A 15119-nucleotide genomic window follows, 5' to 3' on the forward strand; every position below is an offset into this window, starting at 1 on the left:
GGGGAGAGAAGGGGGGAGAAGAAGACTCAGAACTAACTGAGAATTTTGTGTATTTTTTAGAAAAAAAAAATTAACTTCGCTGGAGAAAAAGCATTGAAAATTTTCAGCCCAAACAGCGTGTTTGCTTCTCTGATTAAAGAAGCTATGAAGATCAAAACAAAGAACTACCATTTAAAATAGTTTGTGATCTCTAATATAGCAATCCAAATAAATAATGCAGTAAGACACAATAAACACTAAAGTATTAAAATAATTATACTGTAATACTTTGTGACAGTAACACAAATTTTTTCAAATATATTTCTCAAAAAGCCATTTCAAAAGATTCAAAGCTGGAGGCAGCCAAAAGGTAGAGCTTATCCATTTACTCTGCTACTCTCATGTTTTTGTTGTTATTGCAATTACAGCAACAGTATTGGAGTATTCTTCTGTGGACCCAAGACTCTCTCTAAGATCCTTCAAAAGACATGCAACTCATATTCATCAGTTGATCCAAGAGGAGTTCAGTTTCACTATAACAAAGAAAGTTTCTAGCCTGTACTTCTTAACTATATAATAGGTATTACCAAATTGTGTATTTTTTCCTCACCTTCTCCTGTCCTCTACTCATTCTCCGGCATTCAGGCCAGATATTAGGAGTTGATAATTGAAGTAGGTGCATTGACTTCAGTAGAAAAATGCCATCCTATGCCAACTGAAGATTTGGACCCCATCCTTAGCCTTTCCTTAAAAGAACTGGAGGGACAATTCTCCATTGCTTACTTAATGATGCTGTGAATCCATCTACATCTGTGTGAGAACAAGCAGAAACTACTAACCTTTGAAGAAAAAGGCGTGAGTAAAATGGACATTTAGAACTGTACCTTACTGTTGTGTATGATCAAACTACTACCGCAGGCAATACTGGCATCCCTGCCGTTTAAATCGTGCCCAGACATTCAAAGCATTTTCCTTTCTGGTGTTCTGATTTTGCACTTCTTATAACCTCCCACTGCACACACATCCACATCCACTTCACCTTTTGTGCCATAGCAATACTGTTTATATACACACTGTCCAACAAATTCCTTTTGTCTTACCGGACTATGCACCATTTAAACCTAACATTTCCGCAGCGATGGTGGCTGTGCATGCCATAAGTTAATATGTTCTGGGGGTTAATATGTTAAAGAGACTCCAGAAATTTTTGCACTCAGCAAATGGTTCTCCTGAGACAGGCAACTGAAACTGTGGAAAAAAGTTTCAGGTGTCCTTTAAATGTCACATAGCTTCATGGGCACTGAAGAAGGGGCTTTAAAAGATACAGAATCACAGATATATGACAGAGTGACTGAGGTGGGAAGGGACCCCTGGAGATGACCTACTCCAAACCCCCTGCTCAGAGCTGATTCTGTGAAGACAGGAGAGACATTTGCATTCTTCCTGTCCTTAGGAACCTCCTCCCATTGCCATGACCATTCAAAGATAATGAAGAATGGCCAGCTCCCTCAGCACTTGTGGGTGCATCCCATCAGTTCCCATGGGCTTGTTTAAAAGCTCCCTAACCTGATCCTCCTTCACTGAGGGCAAGTCTGAATTGCTTCAGATTTTTCCACTTGCCTCAGGAGCCTGGGATCTCTGAAGGTCACACTTATCTGTAAAGACTGAGGTGAAAAAGGCATTGAGTACCTCTATCTTCTCCATGGCCTTGGGCACCAGGTCCCCCACCCCATTCAGCAGCAGACCAACATTTTCCTAGTCTTCCTTTTGCTATTCATGCATGCATAGCAGCCCTTCTTCTTGACCTTCACTTCTCTCACCAGATTCAACTCCCAATGGGCTTTGGCTTCCCTAACCCCATCCCTGCACACTCAGTGTAGGGGATATTCCTCCTGCATCACCTGTCCCTTCTTCCACCTCTTTTATGCCTCCTTTTGTGCTTGAGTTATGTCAGGAGAGATTTGTTCATCCATGCAGGCCTCCTACCACCTTTGCTTGACTTACTCCACAGCAAGAGGGATCATTTTTGAACTTGGAGGAGGCAATTCTTGAAAATCATCCAGTTCTCTTGCACCCCTCTTCTCTCTAGGACCATATTGCATGGGATCCTTCCAAGCATGGAATTCCTCCTGTGTCCTCCCCATGACGTGTGTTAGTGTACAGGCACTTCAGAGAGGCATCCAGTCATGTGATCCAGTCTTTCCTCATAGGCAACAGACTGTGTTACTCAGGCTGGTTATCTGTCCTCTTCTATACTCACATAGCACTGAGAGGTAGGTACAAAACAGTAAGTCATCTTTTCACCTCTGCAAACCTTCTCAGGCAGCTGCTGGGAGTCCTGAAATACAACTGAGGCCAGCTGCAGAGCTGCTAGAGACGCTGTTCTCCAGCAACTGTGTTTCAAACAACCCATCCAGGGCCCATGGAGTGTTCCCTGGAGCCACATCTTCTAACATGCTGGGACTAACGTAAAGCTATGCATGCCATCTGTACAACCACTGATACTTTCTCCAAGAGAGGACTGTCTCCAGCTGGTTAGGTCAGCCAGCCTTACAGCACCTTGTATATCAAAGCAATGAAACAATGGCCTTCATGCAACCTGAATCTTTACTCATCTTCTCGTAGCTCTCACTGGCACTAGAGCTGCCATGGCTATAGGTCCTATCCCGTAAAGCAGTCCTTCCCTTTCAGCTTTGTATTGCTCATCTTTGACGTCTGGGTATATCATTGCCACCTTCCTAGACGTGATGTTGTCACCCACCTTCAAGAATTACTTGTATTTAGGTTTGTGACTTTAGCACTGTTAATCACGTGGAGCACAGGATAATTCCGGAATGAGGGAGAAACAAAACAGAAAATGTTGTAACATAAACATAAGCTAGAAAGGTGAGAAAAATATTTCCCTATTCCCCAGGACGGAAAGTTAAAGAAAAACAATATTCGAGTTGGACTGAGGCATAACAGAGTTCACTAGGATCACACAATGCATTTACCCAGCCACACAATAAAAATGGGAGGTAGAAAACAACCTGTGTGCATCAGCACTCGAATAAGACAAATGACAACATTATATATGTATACTTATACACGCACACAAAAATGCCCACTAGAGGGGACATAATTGTATAGACAAAAGAAACAGAATAATAAAAATTATGTCACAGAAGACTCCAATATTATTTTATATCTCTTCTACTAGGGGATACAGTATGTGTGAACTGAGATTGTTCTACAAGATACAGTTGTATTATTACTAAGTTTAGGGCAATGCATCTTTGTTTTAAAATTGTTGAAGTTTTTTTTAAATGCCTGCCTACGTGAAATGATTAATGCAATGCATACTGTGTAGCAGTAGAGTGAGCGGAGAATTAGAGCCTCTGCCAGTTCACCTAGAGGCATTTATCTTTTACTTTTTTCCCTGGTGCCCGTGCTGAGCCTCAGGGTAAGCTGACACATTTTTTAATATAAATTAAGCTTCTTTTTTTTATGTGCGTTGAAAATCTTGAAGGAAATGAGAAATGTGTGTAGGCACCAATACCAGCTGCCATTGCATGAAAGAAAGAGGTGACAATTTCCTGCAGATTCTGAATGATTGTTTTAATGGGGTTGGATCGGAGGTAACAAGCACAAAGATATTGTGCTGCCAGAAAAACAGGATCTGTTCTCCCCCTAGCCTCATGCAACAAGATGTAACATTTAGCTTCTGGCTCAACATGGCATCTCTTCACTGCTTTGATTTATTCCCATTTTTGCAAATCACTGTGGTATGCTACAGGAGATGCATTTAGAGCCCTTGTTATAGTTCATTGAGTAGCACTGCTGTTATCACCACCAGAGGAGAATTTCCCTTGTATCAGGACTGAGTGACCTAGAATAAAGGAAAAATAATAATAATAAAAAAAAAGAAGTGGGGAGGTTTGTTGGACTAGGATGAAACTGCATTTAGGTTGAATGAAAATCCCTTTATTACAAATACAATTTATATCAAAATTGGAACTAGGAAGATTTGGCTTCCTGCCTTGTTTTGAATAACACTGAGCACACTGCAGCTATGATAATGTGAGTGCATATGTAATGACTCTATTATTATGTTTATATATGGAAACATCACTCACTGTCAGGGAAAATGAAAGATATCTTCATGGATTTGCCCATTCAGCTTCTTCAGCGGGAAGTGTTCAGCACTGTGTAGGAAAATATTAGTAAATAAAATATAGTCATAACAGCACAGACTCACCACATCCTGTGACAGAAAACTAATCATAGACAAGGATCGTAAATATACAGATTAATTACTTTGGCTCTTACAATAAAAAGAGTGGCATTATAATGACTGAAGTTTTGTTATGATAATTTAAGTTTATTCACTAGTAAGTGTAAATTGAAATACACAGGTTTATGTGTTCTGGACTTTCCCCCTCTCCCCCCAAGTTATGCATGTAGTAGAAATCAGCTAAGTAAGTTTGCTCCTTAGTTTACACTGAAAGATTAAACAGGAACTGCCACTTTTAACAGAAAGTCCATCATACAGTGCGTGTATCATATCATCATCATTATAAGGACTCTCCTGCTTCCTTCCTGGTTTTAGATATAATAAAATGGTTAAGAGGAAATACTGTTCACTGTAAAAAAGTGGCAAACTTTTCATATGTTTGAGTACTGATTAATGTTTGAGTATTCCCTGATTAACGGGAGATTTTGTAAGAACTGCCTTAAAGGCAGCTCAGCAGCTATGGAAAAGTAATAAACTAAAAGACATGGTAGGTTTATAATCTCAACCGGTCAACAATTTCAGTGAAATTTTTTTTTTGAGGGAAAATCACCTGAATTTCTTCAGGAAGAGAGAAAAGGAAAAGAAAAATGTGACAATGCTTCCACCCAGCTTGCCCTATGAAGACCAAAAGCTTAAATGAAACACGTATAGTCAGTAAAGTAATGAGGAATGCAAACCCATGACGGTCAAAGCAGCATAGCAGGCGATGGACGGGAAGGTGCAGTCTGTGTGCAGCAGAGGCGAATTGTCCCTAGGCCTTCATCCCTTCTCCTGACACTTCTCAGGCAATCAAATACCAGGCGTGAAGTCGCCTTGGCAACCACTTACAAGGTGGAGGGCACTCTACCAAGGACTGGCTGGACTAAACCTTCTGAGCGCTGGAAACCAGCTGAGCTGAGGCTTTCTCACCTCAGTCAGGTTATCTATTCTGCATCAGCAACTCCAACTCCTCCTGTGGGATCACTTAATTGTCTGAGAAATTCTGCATTTCTGTGGAATAAAATCATGTGTCCATTTCGTTAAAGCTGCAGCCACAAAAAGAATCATTTTCCAGGAATGTCTACTTACATGTTACTGAACATGTTCAAATGAGAGTGGACTGATGATTTGCATTTTAAAACTCTAACCAGTTAAGTCTATTTAACAGGAGTCTTCTTGACCTTCAACAAATAATGTCTTACAGTGAAAAAAAATCTCACTTACACAATGGTCTTAATATATGTGAACAAATGTGTTAGTTGACATGGAAACACACTTTTTCTCCTTTCAAAAGCAAGAAAGGATGAAAAGGCTTAAACTCTTTAAAAGATATATTAATATCCTTTCAGAATACATTGAAACAAACAAAAGTTGTATAGTATAATGAACCACTCAAACCAGCATATTTCAAAGGCTATCTGCTTCAAATATTTGCAACTATTATTTCTAAACAATAATGACTTCTAACATGGTAAGACATTTGTATTCATTGAGGATAAAAGCCTTGAGCCTGCCAATACTTACACATGTGCTTTACTAACTTCAAACAATCTTTTTACTGTCCTAGAGGACTAAATATGGTTTCCTTTGAAGCTCATGCACAGAAGACTGATGTCAGGCTCAAGGTTGGGTCCTGAAGGCTGATCTGTATTATTCAGCTATTAAACTACTGCACTGTCTTGATTCTTGTCTAGAGACCATTTCTCTGGTACAGTAATTCTGATATGAAAGACAATTTACAGTCACGCTTGCCTTAAGGTACACAGATAAGATTGCACTTATGCACTTTAATAAAAGGCCTGGTTTTCAGTGGTCTTACAGCTTCTATTAAGCAGAAAATGTGGGTTTGGGGAGAGCTTTTCTCTTTCTTTATTTTGGCCAAATGATGAATACGCAGATCTGAACATTTTATTCCATGGTTATATGCAAATAAGCAGGAGAGAGGGTAGATAGGAGCCTGTCCTCTGAGACAGAAGTCCTGGTCTCCAGCCTGCTGCTGACCATTCCCCAGCATCGCTGCCTTGAACGCTGAATCTCCTGTCCCACGCAAAGGCCTGTGCCCTTGCTTGAGACAGGGGTTCTCTGCACAAAAGCAACATCTTTCCTCCTGCTGCTGTCCAAGGCTGCAAAAACCCTCACAGAAATCACTACTGTCAAAAACTTGAACTAAGCTGGACTTTGTGAGCAAAGAGAAGGAAGCATGCACAAGCTCAAATTAACACACAGTAGTTGTGGCGTGGATGCACACAGGAAATTTGCAGAAACCTATCATCTGCTTTAGATCTCACAGAAGCTGATGTCCACAATTCCCTCTTACTGTAACAAGCACATTTATTCTCATGTTTCCAGGAATTGATCAAGGTTAAAAAAATGAAAGACAAACTTTGAATTCAAAAGGTCACAGGCACCTAATCAACCTGCAACACATCACACTCATTAATTATACATTACTATACAATTACATTACATTTAGATAAAAATGTTTAGATTGAAGAATGCCTACCATTTGCTCATTAATATTAGTAAAATATCCATGCAATTTTCTGAGTTTGTGTGCTGCTAAGGAAATTCAGAGGGCTACGCAGAATGCATACCAATGCAAAGTTAGCCATTTAAGATCACTCTTTTTTAGATTCCTTACTATGCTGGTAAGAGGAAGACAGTTAAGAGGCACAGCTGGACAACTTTGAATGTAATATCAAAGGTTTGAGGATTAAACAAACAAACGTATGCTGTGATACTGGTCAACACAGAAGTTACTTCAAATATAAATTGTGTGGAGAACAGCTAGATTTGACTGAACTGGACCTTGTGTAATACAAACATGCCCAAGTACAATTTCTCTGACAGGAATGTACATCAACTATTTTATTATTTAATGGAAGCTGTGGTCACCATTACAAAGATGTTTCTATAGTAAGAGACGTCAAGCAAAATGGCAAACGCTGGCCACCCTATGTCTGTTACAGCAAGTACATCATCCTTCTATAACATTGTGCATTCATAAAAGAGCCTGAAAACATTTTAAAAATGGTCTGATGCTGGGAGGTGCTGAGCTGAAAGAGCTTTTAGTGAAACCAAAAGAAACTGTATCTTGAAACCAAAAGAAACTTGATCTGGTTCGGCATTCTCAGAACCAGACCTTTGGAGTCCAGGCAATGACATTAACTGGAGTTTTGCCAAAATGAGGACAGTAGAATTTGGCTCAGTTAGTCAATGTCAGTGCAGAATGATATGTTGCAAATATAGGACACTGAACTTCAAAAGACAAAAATTAATTAACTTCAAATTGTCTGACTTGTTTATAATGAAATAGCCAATGCTTTACTACATGCTGATTGTCTTATTGCTATACATGTAGATAGCCATCAATAATGAAGTCTGTAAGTGGGGAGACACCTTTTTGGAGATGGAAGCAATTATATCCATATATATAATATATATTATATTATTAATGTTACTACACGAGGCTCCAGTTCAGCAGAGCATTTGTGCTTATGCTTAATTGGCATATAACCCATATAAGATGTTTTTTTTGTTTCAAGGGGGTTGGACACATGCTCAAGGCTCAGTCCATATCTTGAGAGCTTTGTTCAAGCGAGACACCAAATGCCTCCACAGGGAAGTTTTTCCTAAATTAGAAGAGACTTTTCTCACAGGGTTAGTGAAGAAACTGGGAATCTCCTTGGCTTTGCTCTCCAAATAAATCTTGTCTTTTATAGGTGTATGAAATTGGTTGTCCCCTTCTCGGGGGAGTCAAGTAAGACCAATCTCAATTCTTAGATTTGCATTTGCCATAATAACTGGTTGTAATGTGGCTCCCTAAAGAAGTAAGACTTATGCAATTATGATGTCTGTCCGTCTGTCTACTGGTTCCCTTTTCTGGCCCTCTACTCAGCAAATATTGCTTAATTTGCCAACCAATTTCAATCAAGATAAAAGGTAGATAATCTTATTCTAAACTCTTATATAGCCTGTATCACAAAACCAGGTCTGAATACTTTAAAAGCTTTAACAAGTGGGCAATGTCACAGAGCAGTCACTCAAACAAAAACTGTCTGAACGCACGCAAGTGAGAAGCTGTACCTCTCAGGGCATGGAAGGCATGCCAGACTCAGAGCATACTGCTGGACCTTGGAAATTCGTGACGCTGAAGAAGAAATTGAGGCTTTACTACACAAACATCTCATCACACGCACTCAGTAAAATAATGCAGCAAAAGAGATAATTGTTCCTTTGTACGTGGGAGGGATGAGACTAATACTGGTATATTTCAAATTGTTCTATTGTACGTCTTAGGATGTTAAGAAATTAGGGTAGAGAAAAGAGCCACAAACGTATTCAAGGACTTCAGAAAATACCTTGCAATTAAAGGGCTCAATCAGCTTAGCATATCAGAAATTAGATTAAGAGATGACTCTATAATAGCATACAAGTACCTTCATGTGGAGAAAATCTAGGCACTAGCAGGCTCTTTAATCTAGCATATTAAAGCATAACAATAACAATTTCAAATAGGAAATAAGACACTGGCTTTAAACAGAACAGGTGATCAGCTACCCGAAGGCCCCATCGGAAATGGTAAAACCTGTATCTCTTGCTGTCATCCAGTCAAGCCTGGGTGCTACTATGGAAGATCCTTGCTAGCCAGACACAAGTTAGGCTCATTTAAGTGGAAGTTATTGGTGAAGCTGGGTAACTGGGTTCAAATTATTGGCTGCTGCTACTTAAGCATCAAGTGTAAAAGGTGTAGCGGTCCCTTTGGGGTTCAAAATGCTTTGAATGTACGTTTTCTCATAATATCCTTGTCAGGTGGAAAATTTATTACTTCCAGTTTTAGATGGGGAACTGAGACATAGAAATGCTAAATAGTTTGCCTCAAGCTCTCAAAGGAACGGCAGAACAAGGCTTAAACCACAGCCTTTCAGGACCAAGACTATTGCTTGAACTGCTACAGCAATCTTCCTCTCCCATAAACTGTATTATGTATATTTGACATGGCCCTTAAAAATATCTGTGAGCTTTCTGAATGAACATAAAACTGAATTGAATTATTTTCTTTTTAGTGGCAATGGTTAATATTGTTATTAGGCAGCATGGTTTGAAAGGCAAGTATTTTGATTCCCAGGACCAGCATGACACATGCTTACTCACTCTTAGAATTGTATGTATGATATAAACTATTTACATGAAAAGTAGGTCCTCTGGCATACAATAAGTGATTTCTGTGATAAAATAGGAGGTTTAAAACAAAACAAAAAAATGTCTCAGAAAAGAAACAAGATTTGAAGTTTTCTACTAAGCGATATTATCCAAATATCTGAGCACAGATTTTGATGCTGGACTCCAACCTGATGCTACTCTGAGCAAAGAGCACAGGAAAGTGCTTGTTACCGCACATAGTAACAGGATCCAGCTAAACACCACATAGCACAGCAATGCACTGCCAGGAAAACCAAAATTTCATTTTTATGTAGGACAGACAGAAAATTTTCAAGTGTATTAAAGTTCCTCTTTAAATATTTCATGTAAAGAATATACAATAACAAATAATAAACCTAGGTAAATAAATAATATTCTGCTTCAGTTTCCTGGGATGCACTTATCCCCTTTATGACCATTTGAGGCTACATTGCATTTGTTTGCTTTCTGATTTCTGCCACCTTGCTTTGTACTTAGAGAATTTTCTAAGATTGAAAGGTGGACCTGGTTATTTCTTATGTCTATCCTCCATTAACAGCTTAAAATAAATTCTAAGAGAACCAGATATGAAGTCTTCATCCCTACTCTTTATGACCTCTGTTACTGGCTCCATAGTAATCCAAACTAATGGTATTTGGTTATTGCCCTGCTTAAAGGTGCATTAAACCTGTGTCTGCAATAATACTATTTACAAAAGTAAATTCATTCCTTCTCATTCCATTCACTAATATTTTTTACTAAATTAATGCTAGGGGAGGGAGGATTTAGTACACTTCACCTCCTGCAGAAGTAATCAGAAAACATTTATGAACCTTTGCAGTTGTGATGGAAGGAATAGAACAGAAGGCATTTTATTATGCTGTTTTTATCCTCTTTCTTTTGACTGGTGTTAACTAGTGTACAAAAATCCAAAGCTCATCGGAGAAAACAGACTATGAATTTTTCAAAATTCCCTGTCAAGAAAATAAATTTGAGGGGGGAAAAAGTAATTCATACCTTACTGTGTAAGTTCAACTCCACTAGCTGCCAACACCACAGAGCACTGTGACGTACTGTTAAGCAGAGGAATGAAAACTACTCTAAAAGACAATATCAATCTAGAAATTCAGTCATTGAGAGCTTGCTTCATGAACTGAAGCTAATTAATGCTCTCATGTAGGGTTGAACCTAAACCATCAGAATGATAGCAGCTCCACAGCTGAATTACTTTTTTAGTATGCTGCCACTTAAAATTCCACCCAGTCACTTTAAAAGGATGGAGCACACGATTAAATTGTGCTACAGGAAGGGAAAAGATGAACAATTAAAGTGAAAATCTCCTAAAAAACAAAGATGACCTAAGATATTTAAAAACAGAACGACTTTATATTGCAAAAAGGCTTTCTGCAAAAAGCATCCTTTAATTATCTGCACAGAGTTACTCCTTATGCAGATCTGTTTCGAAGCTCCAGAAAAGGTACCTTTGTCAGCTCAGTCTTACATAGCTGCTTCAGTAAAGGAGTTGAATATCCTAGTATCAAAGCACAATGATGACACTGACAGTGTGAACTATGCAGTTTTTTTAACCAGAATAATTTGTCCATGCAAATGTCTGAAAGAATGTGACAGTAAAAACCACGGGTAGATTGAGCAGCACGCTTTACCTTAGGAGTGGGAAACAGCACAGATCATTTATACAAAGGGTATGAATCTGGAATATTTGCAAGTTACTTTCACATTTTGCAAAATGACTTTAACTCAGGACATTGTCCATGACAGTGCTTTCAAGCCCTTCCAGTTTATTTGCATTCCCTAGCTGCTCTTGTCTGGATACTTTGCTTTCTGACATAGACAAGAATGAGATTTCAATGTGTGTTTAGGCTGGGAGGGGATGATCAGATGTATATGGCTATAAAACCACATCTGCTAATGTCTCTAAAGCATGCTACAGCTGCTGAAAATCATAACATTTACTTGTCTAGGTTATCAACTAAATCAAAATTATATTTACAACTGGATTTTTCATCATACATGAGATTATTAAAGGTAACATTTCAAAAGGAATTGAGTTAGGAGACTAAATCACATTGACTTTCAATACAATGCAGGCATCTATGTGACATAAATATGTGACATATAGATTAGTATTTTCAATACTAACCTGTGTCAAAGGCATGAGGCCTTTTGCCGAGTTGGGAAACAGCACATTGTAATTGGGAAGATGCCAAAGGCCTTAAGGAAAGGAAGTGGCAGAGGAAGCGTAACAGGGGGCACAGCTTTTGTAGTGACCATTGTTCAGTGAAGCATGATTTTGCCCTCAACCGGGCATAGCTGGAAGGCTTGCTCATGCTGCTCTGAAGGCGCATTAGTGTCGTCTTCTGTCTGGTGTTTGGATTTGTTGTGATATACGCAAACTAAGCCAGCTTGTGAGATTCAAACCAACATGACTTTGGCAATCCCTTGTCATGGTTAGAAGACAGGAAGACCAGTCCCATAGTGGGGCAAACGTGGACAATGAGGCCACAGTCAGTGGCAGGATGGGTGGCAGGGCAGCAGGAGCTGCAGGAGGGAGTAAAGCACATGGAGGCCCAGCAACTACTCTTATTCTAGCTATTGGACTGGGCTCAGATATGCCACACAAGGTAGTGTCACGCAAGGAGAGGGAATGCTAATATGGCAGCAGCTCCTTTACAGATGTTTCAGAGTGATCTGTGAGGCCCATAAATGCCCCAGGCGTGTATGGGCTGTCTTTGTGTGATTGGCATTGTGCGTGGCACAGGGCATAGAGCTACCACCCCTGACTAGCAATGTGAGTGAAGATGTCTACTGACGATGATTTAGGCAGGAAATGTTCTTTTCAGACTCATACCCAGGCCAACATCACTGCAGCTCAGGAGTTTGTGCAGCTCACCCAGAAGCATGTTCCCCTGTTGAATCATTGATTTTGCAATAGCTTTCTATCTGGCACCATACAAAGAAAAGTTTTGCTTCCAGCAATGTCTCTAGCCCTGACAAAGTGATACAACGTGCAGAAAACTGACAGCAATTTTGACTTGGGCTTTAGACAACCAAAAGAGCCAAAAGCCTAAGGTCTTGAGCTCTTAAGTTTGTCAACTCCTCCTGAACTTCTAGGCTGTCCCTCTTCTGAGCTGCATCTAGTTTTCTCTGTCCACATACACTGAGAATCATGGTAGATAACAGAAGTGATTTAGGAGAGGTGAGCACCTTAGCAGAAAGGAGAGGTCCTTGATTTATTTCACTGTGAACAAGTCACAAACCTAATGTCTATGGTTCCCTCATGTTGACTACCTGTAGATGTATCTCAAAGGTTGCCAGAGAGCTTCTAGAACTACAATGGGAAGGATACAGGTAGCAGACAACTCAGAACTCCTAAAGCCAAGTATCAGGCACAAGGCATATTTATGGGATGCAGCTGTGGACCCTACCATGTGGCCAAGGAGACACTGATACTGAAGTCAGGTAAGCTGATGATGGCAAGTGGCTGTGACCCTATAACCTGCATATAGGTTTAGGCTTGAAACTGGGACCTAGGAGACTGATTTCTGTTATGGATCACAAATCAAGTTCTGTACGCTTGTGTAACTGCCTAGAAGAAACCATTCTTTCCTTTTATCAGTTCAAAACAATGAAAATCATGTCCAGAATGGTGGATCACTGGGGGATAATGGTGTACCCCAGAAAAACAGTCTCTGCAGGTTGACTGGAAAAAAACCCTGTGTTTCAGGGGCAGGCACGATTCCAAGAGAGGTGACCAGGTTGTTCAGCTCACTTTACGGATGACTGGCAAGTGAGACGCCAGTTTATCCCATACAGGCTTCCCAGTACTACAGGTAGCTATTCTGATGAGGATAGCACAGAGTGAAGGGACGAGGGCTTCCCAACACCAGACGTTGATTCCTTTTAAGACAAGATCATTCAATAGCAACGGCATCGTGGGCTGCATTAGGAAGTGCAGGTCGAGGGAGGTGATCCTTCCCCTCTACTCAGTGCTGGCTAGACACATCTGGAGTGCTGGGTCCAGTGCTGGGCTACCCAGTATAAGAAAGATATGGACTTACTGGAGTGAGTCCAGCAAAGGGCCACAAAAACAATTATGGGACCAGGGGATGTTTCATGAGAGGACAGGCTGAGATAGCTGGGACTGTTCAGCTTGGAGAAGAGGAGTCTCACGGGGATCTTATCGGTGTGTGTAAGTACCTGATGGAAGAAAATGAAGAGAAGACATCCAGACTCTTGTCAGTGGTTCCTACTGACGGGACAAGAGGAAATGGACACAAACTGAAACACAGGACTAGATTATCTCAAGGCCTAAACAATTCTGTGATTCTTTAAAGACATTGCTGTATTTCTTGTTTGCAATTTAACAAGCCTCAGGGTCATCTATGGACTTTTCTCCCTTTCCATTATTATACATAAGTAGCACCAGGGAATATTGAATCTGCAGAAAAAAAACAGGGACCAGAAGTAAAAATGTGATCTAATACATCCTCAATCTGAAGGAAAGGTTGCACGGAGTTGGATCCTTTGCCAAGAACATACATGTCACACAGCATTCTCAACAGTAATGTAATTCAGTGTTGAGTGTTACTTACCAAAAAGCTGATCAGATTTTGCCTTCTGATGAAATACAACACCAAATTGTCAGTAATTGTCACGTCTCATTTGAGATATCAAGGTGAGCTGGGAAACTGAAAATGTCATTTATTTGGTAGGGAAAAGTGGCCATGATAAGTCTACTGCAATTTTGGAAAACAAGGAAGATGCATTAAATTCAAGGTTGCGCTGTCCAAACTAACCTTAACAATTCAAATGTGTCTTGGCGGAGGACCTAAATGACTCCTCAGAGAAAACCTATCATAGAGGAAGCTGCAGGACTGGTTAAGAAGTTGTCAGATGTGTTTATAACCAGGTCAGCTGAGCACCTTTCTAAATATATGGAATCACTGCCTAAGCGTAAGATAACACTTTGCGAGGTGGTTATCAAAGACAATGAAGAAATAGTTGCAGAAAATAGTTCATTTAAGCATCTTTGAAAAGTCCCAATTGTTTTAGCTTGTAGTATCTGCATTTTGTATTGATTTCTAGAAGGGTACTAAAAAACAAAACAGCTGAATTGGACCCAATCTGATGCTTCGAAATTATGAAATGCAAGAGACTTAAGGAATAGCCATTGAAACAACAATCTTGAGTTAATGAATGGATATTGGCAAGCTCTGTTACCCCTGAAAACCAAGAGTTACATTGACTGCCTTTCTAGTCCCTACATCAGCTGCACCTGTTCCACATCCTGCTGCTAGGGCTAGATGGAATAGTTTGATAACTTGCAGAGGGGGTACTTTGATAGTATGGATATTCAGACATATGTCTTGATACACCACCGTGCGAACTGAGTCCTTGCACAGAGAGCTCCTCAAGTCTCTAAGGAATTTTTCTCCAACAGTGTCGCATAACTGACTGCAGGTTTTAGTAATATCTGATAAGGTATTTAGACCCTGTGCAGCCTAGTTACTGCAGGTTTAATCAAAGGAAGTCTCCATTTCTCTCACATCAAATATAAGCCACTTATCTTCACCCCAAAGTCCCCCAATGCCCTATTTCCACTCTTCTTGTGATCTCTTGTTCACTAATGTGACTCTACAAGTCAGTGAGCTACTTATCCAGGTGAAGCCATACCTTGGATTCCTGC

General features: G+C 40.0%; 1 protein-coding gene across 1 annotated transcript in view; it reads left to right on the forward strand.

Annotated features, from left to right (window-relative positions):
* NOX3 (NADPH oxidase 3) overlaps positions 1 to 534 on the forward strand; it is a 45495-nt gene extending 44961 nt beyond the window's left edge. The window contains 1 exon segment of the mRNA XM_009334289.1: positions 408 to 534. Coding sequence (XP_009332564.1) covers positions 408 to 534 — 127 coding nt within the window.
* Positions 535 to 15119: the final 14585 nt, after the last annotated feature.

This window comes from Pygoscelis adeliae, unplaced genomic scaffold, assembly GCF_000699105.1.
Source record: "Pygoscelis adeliae isolate BGI_AS28 unplaced genomic scaffold, ASM69910v1 Scaffold261, whole genome shotgun sequence".
In the NCBI taxonomy this organism is placed as follows: Eukaryota; Metazoa; Chordata; class Aves; order Sphenisciformes; family Spheniscidae; genus Pygoscelis; species Pygoscelis adeliae.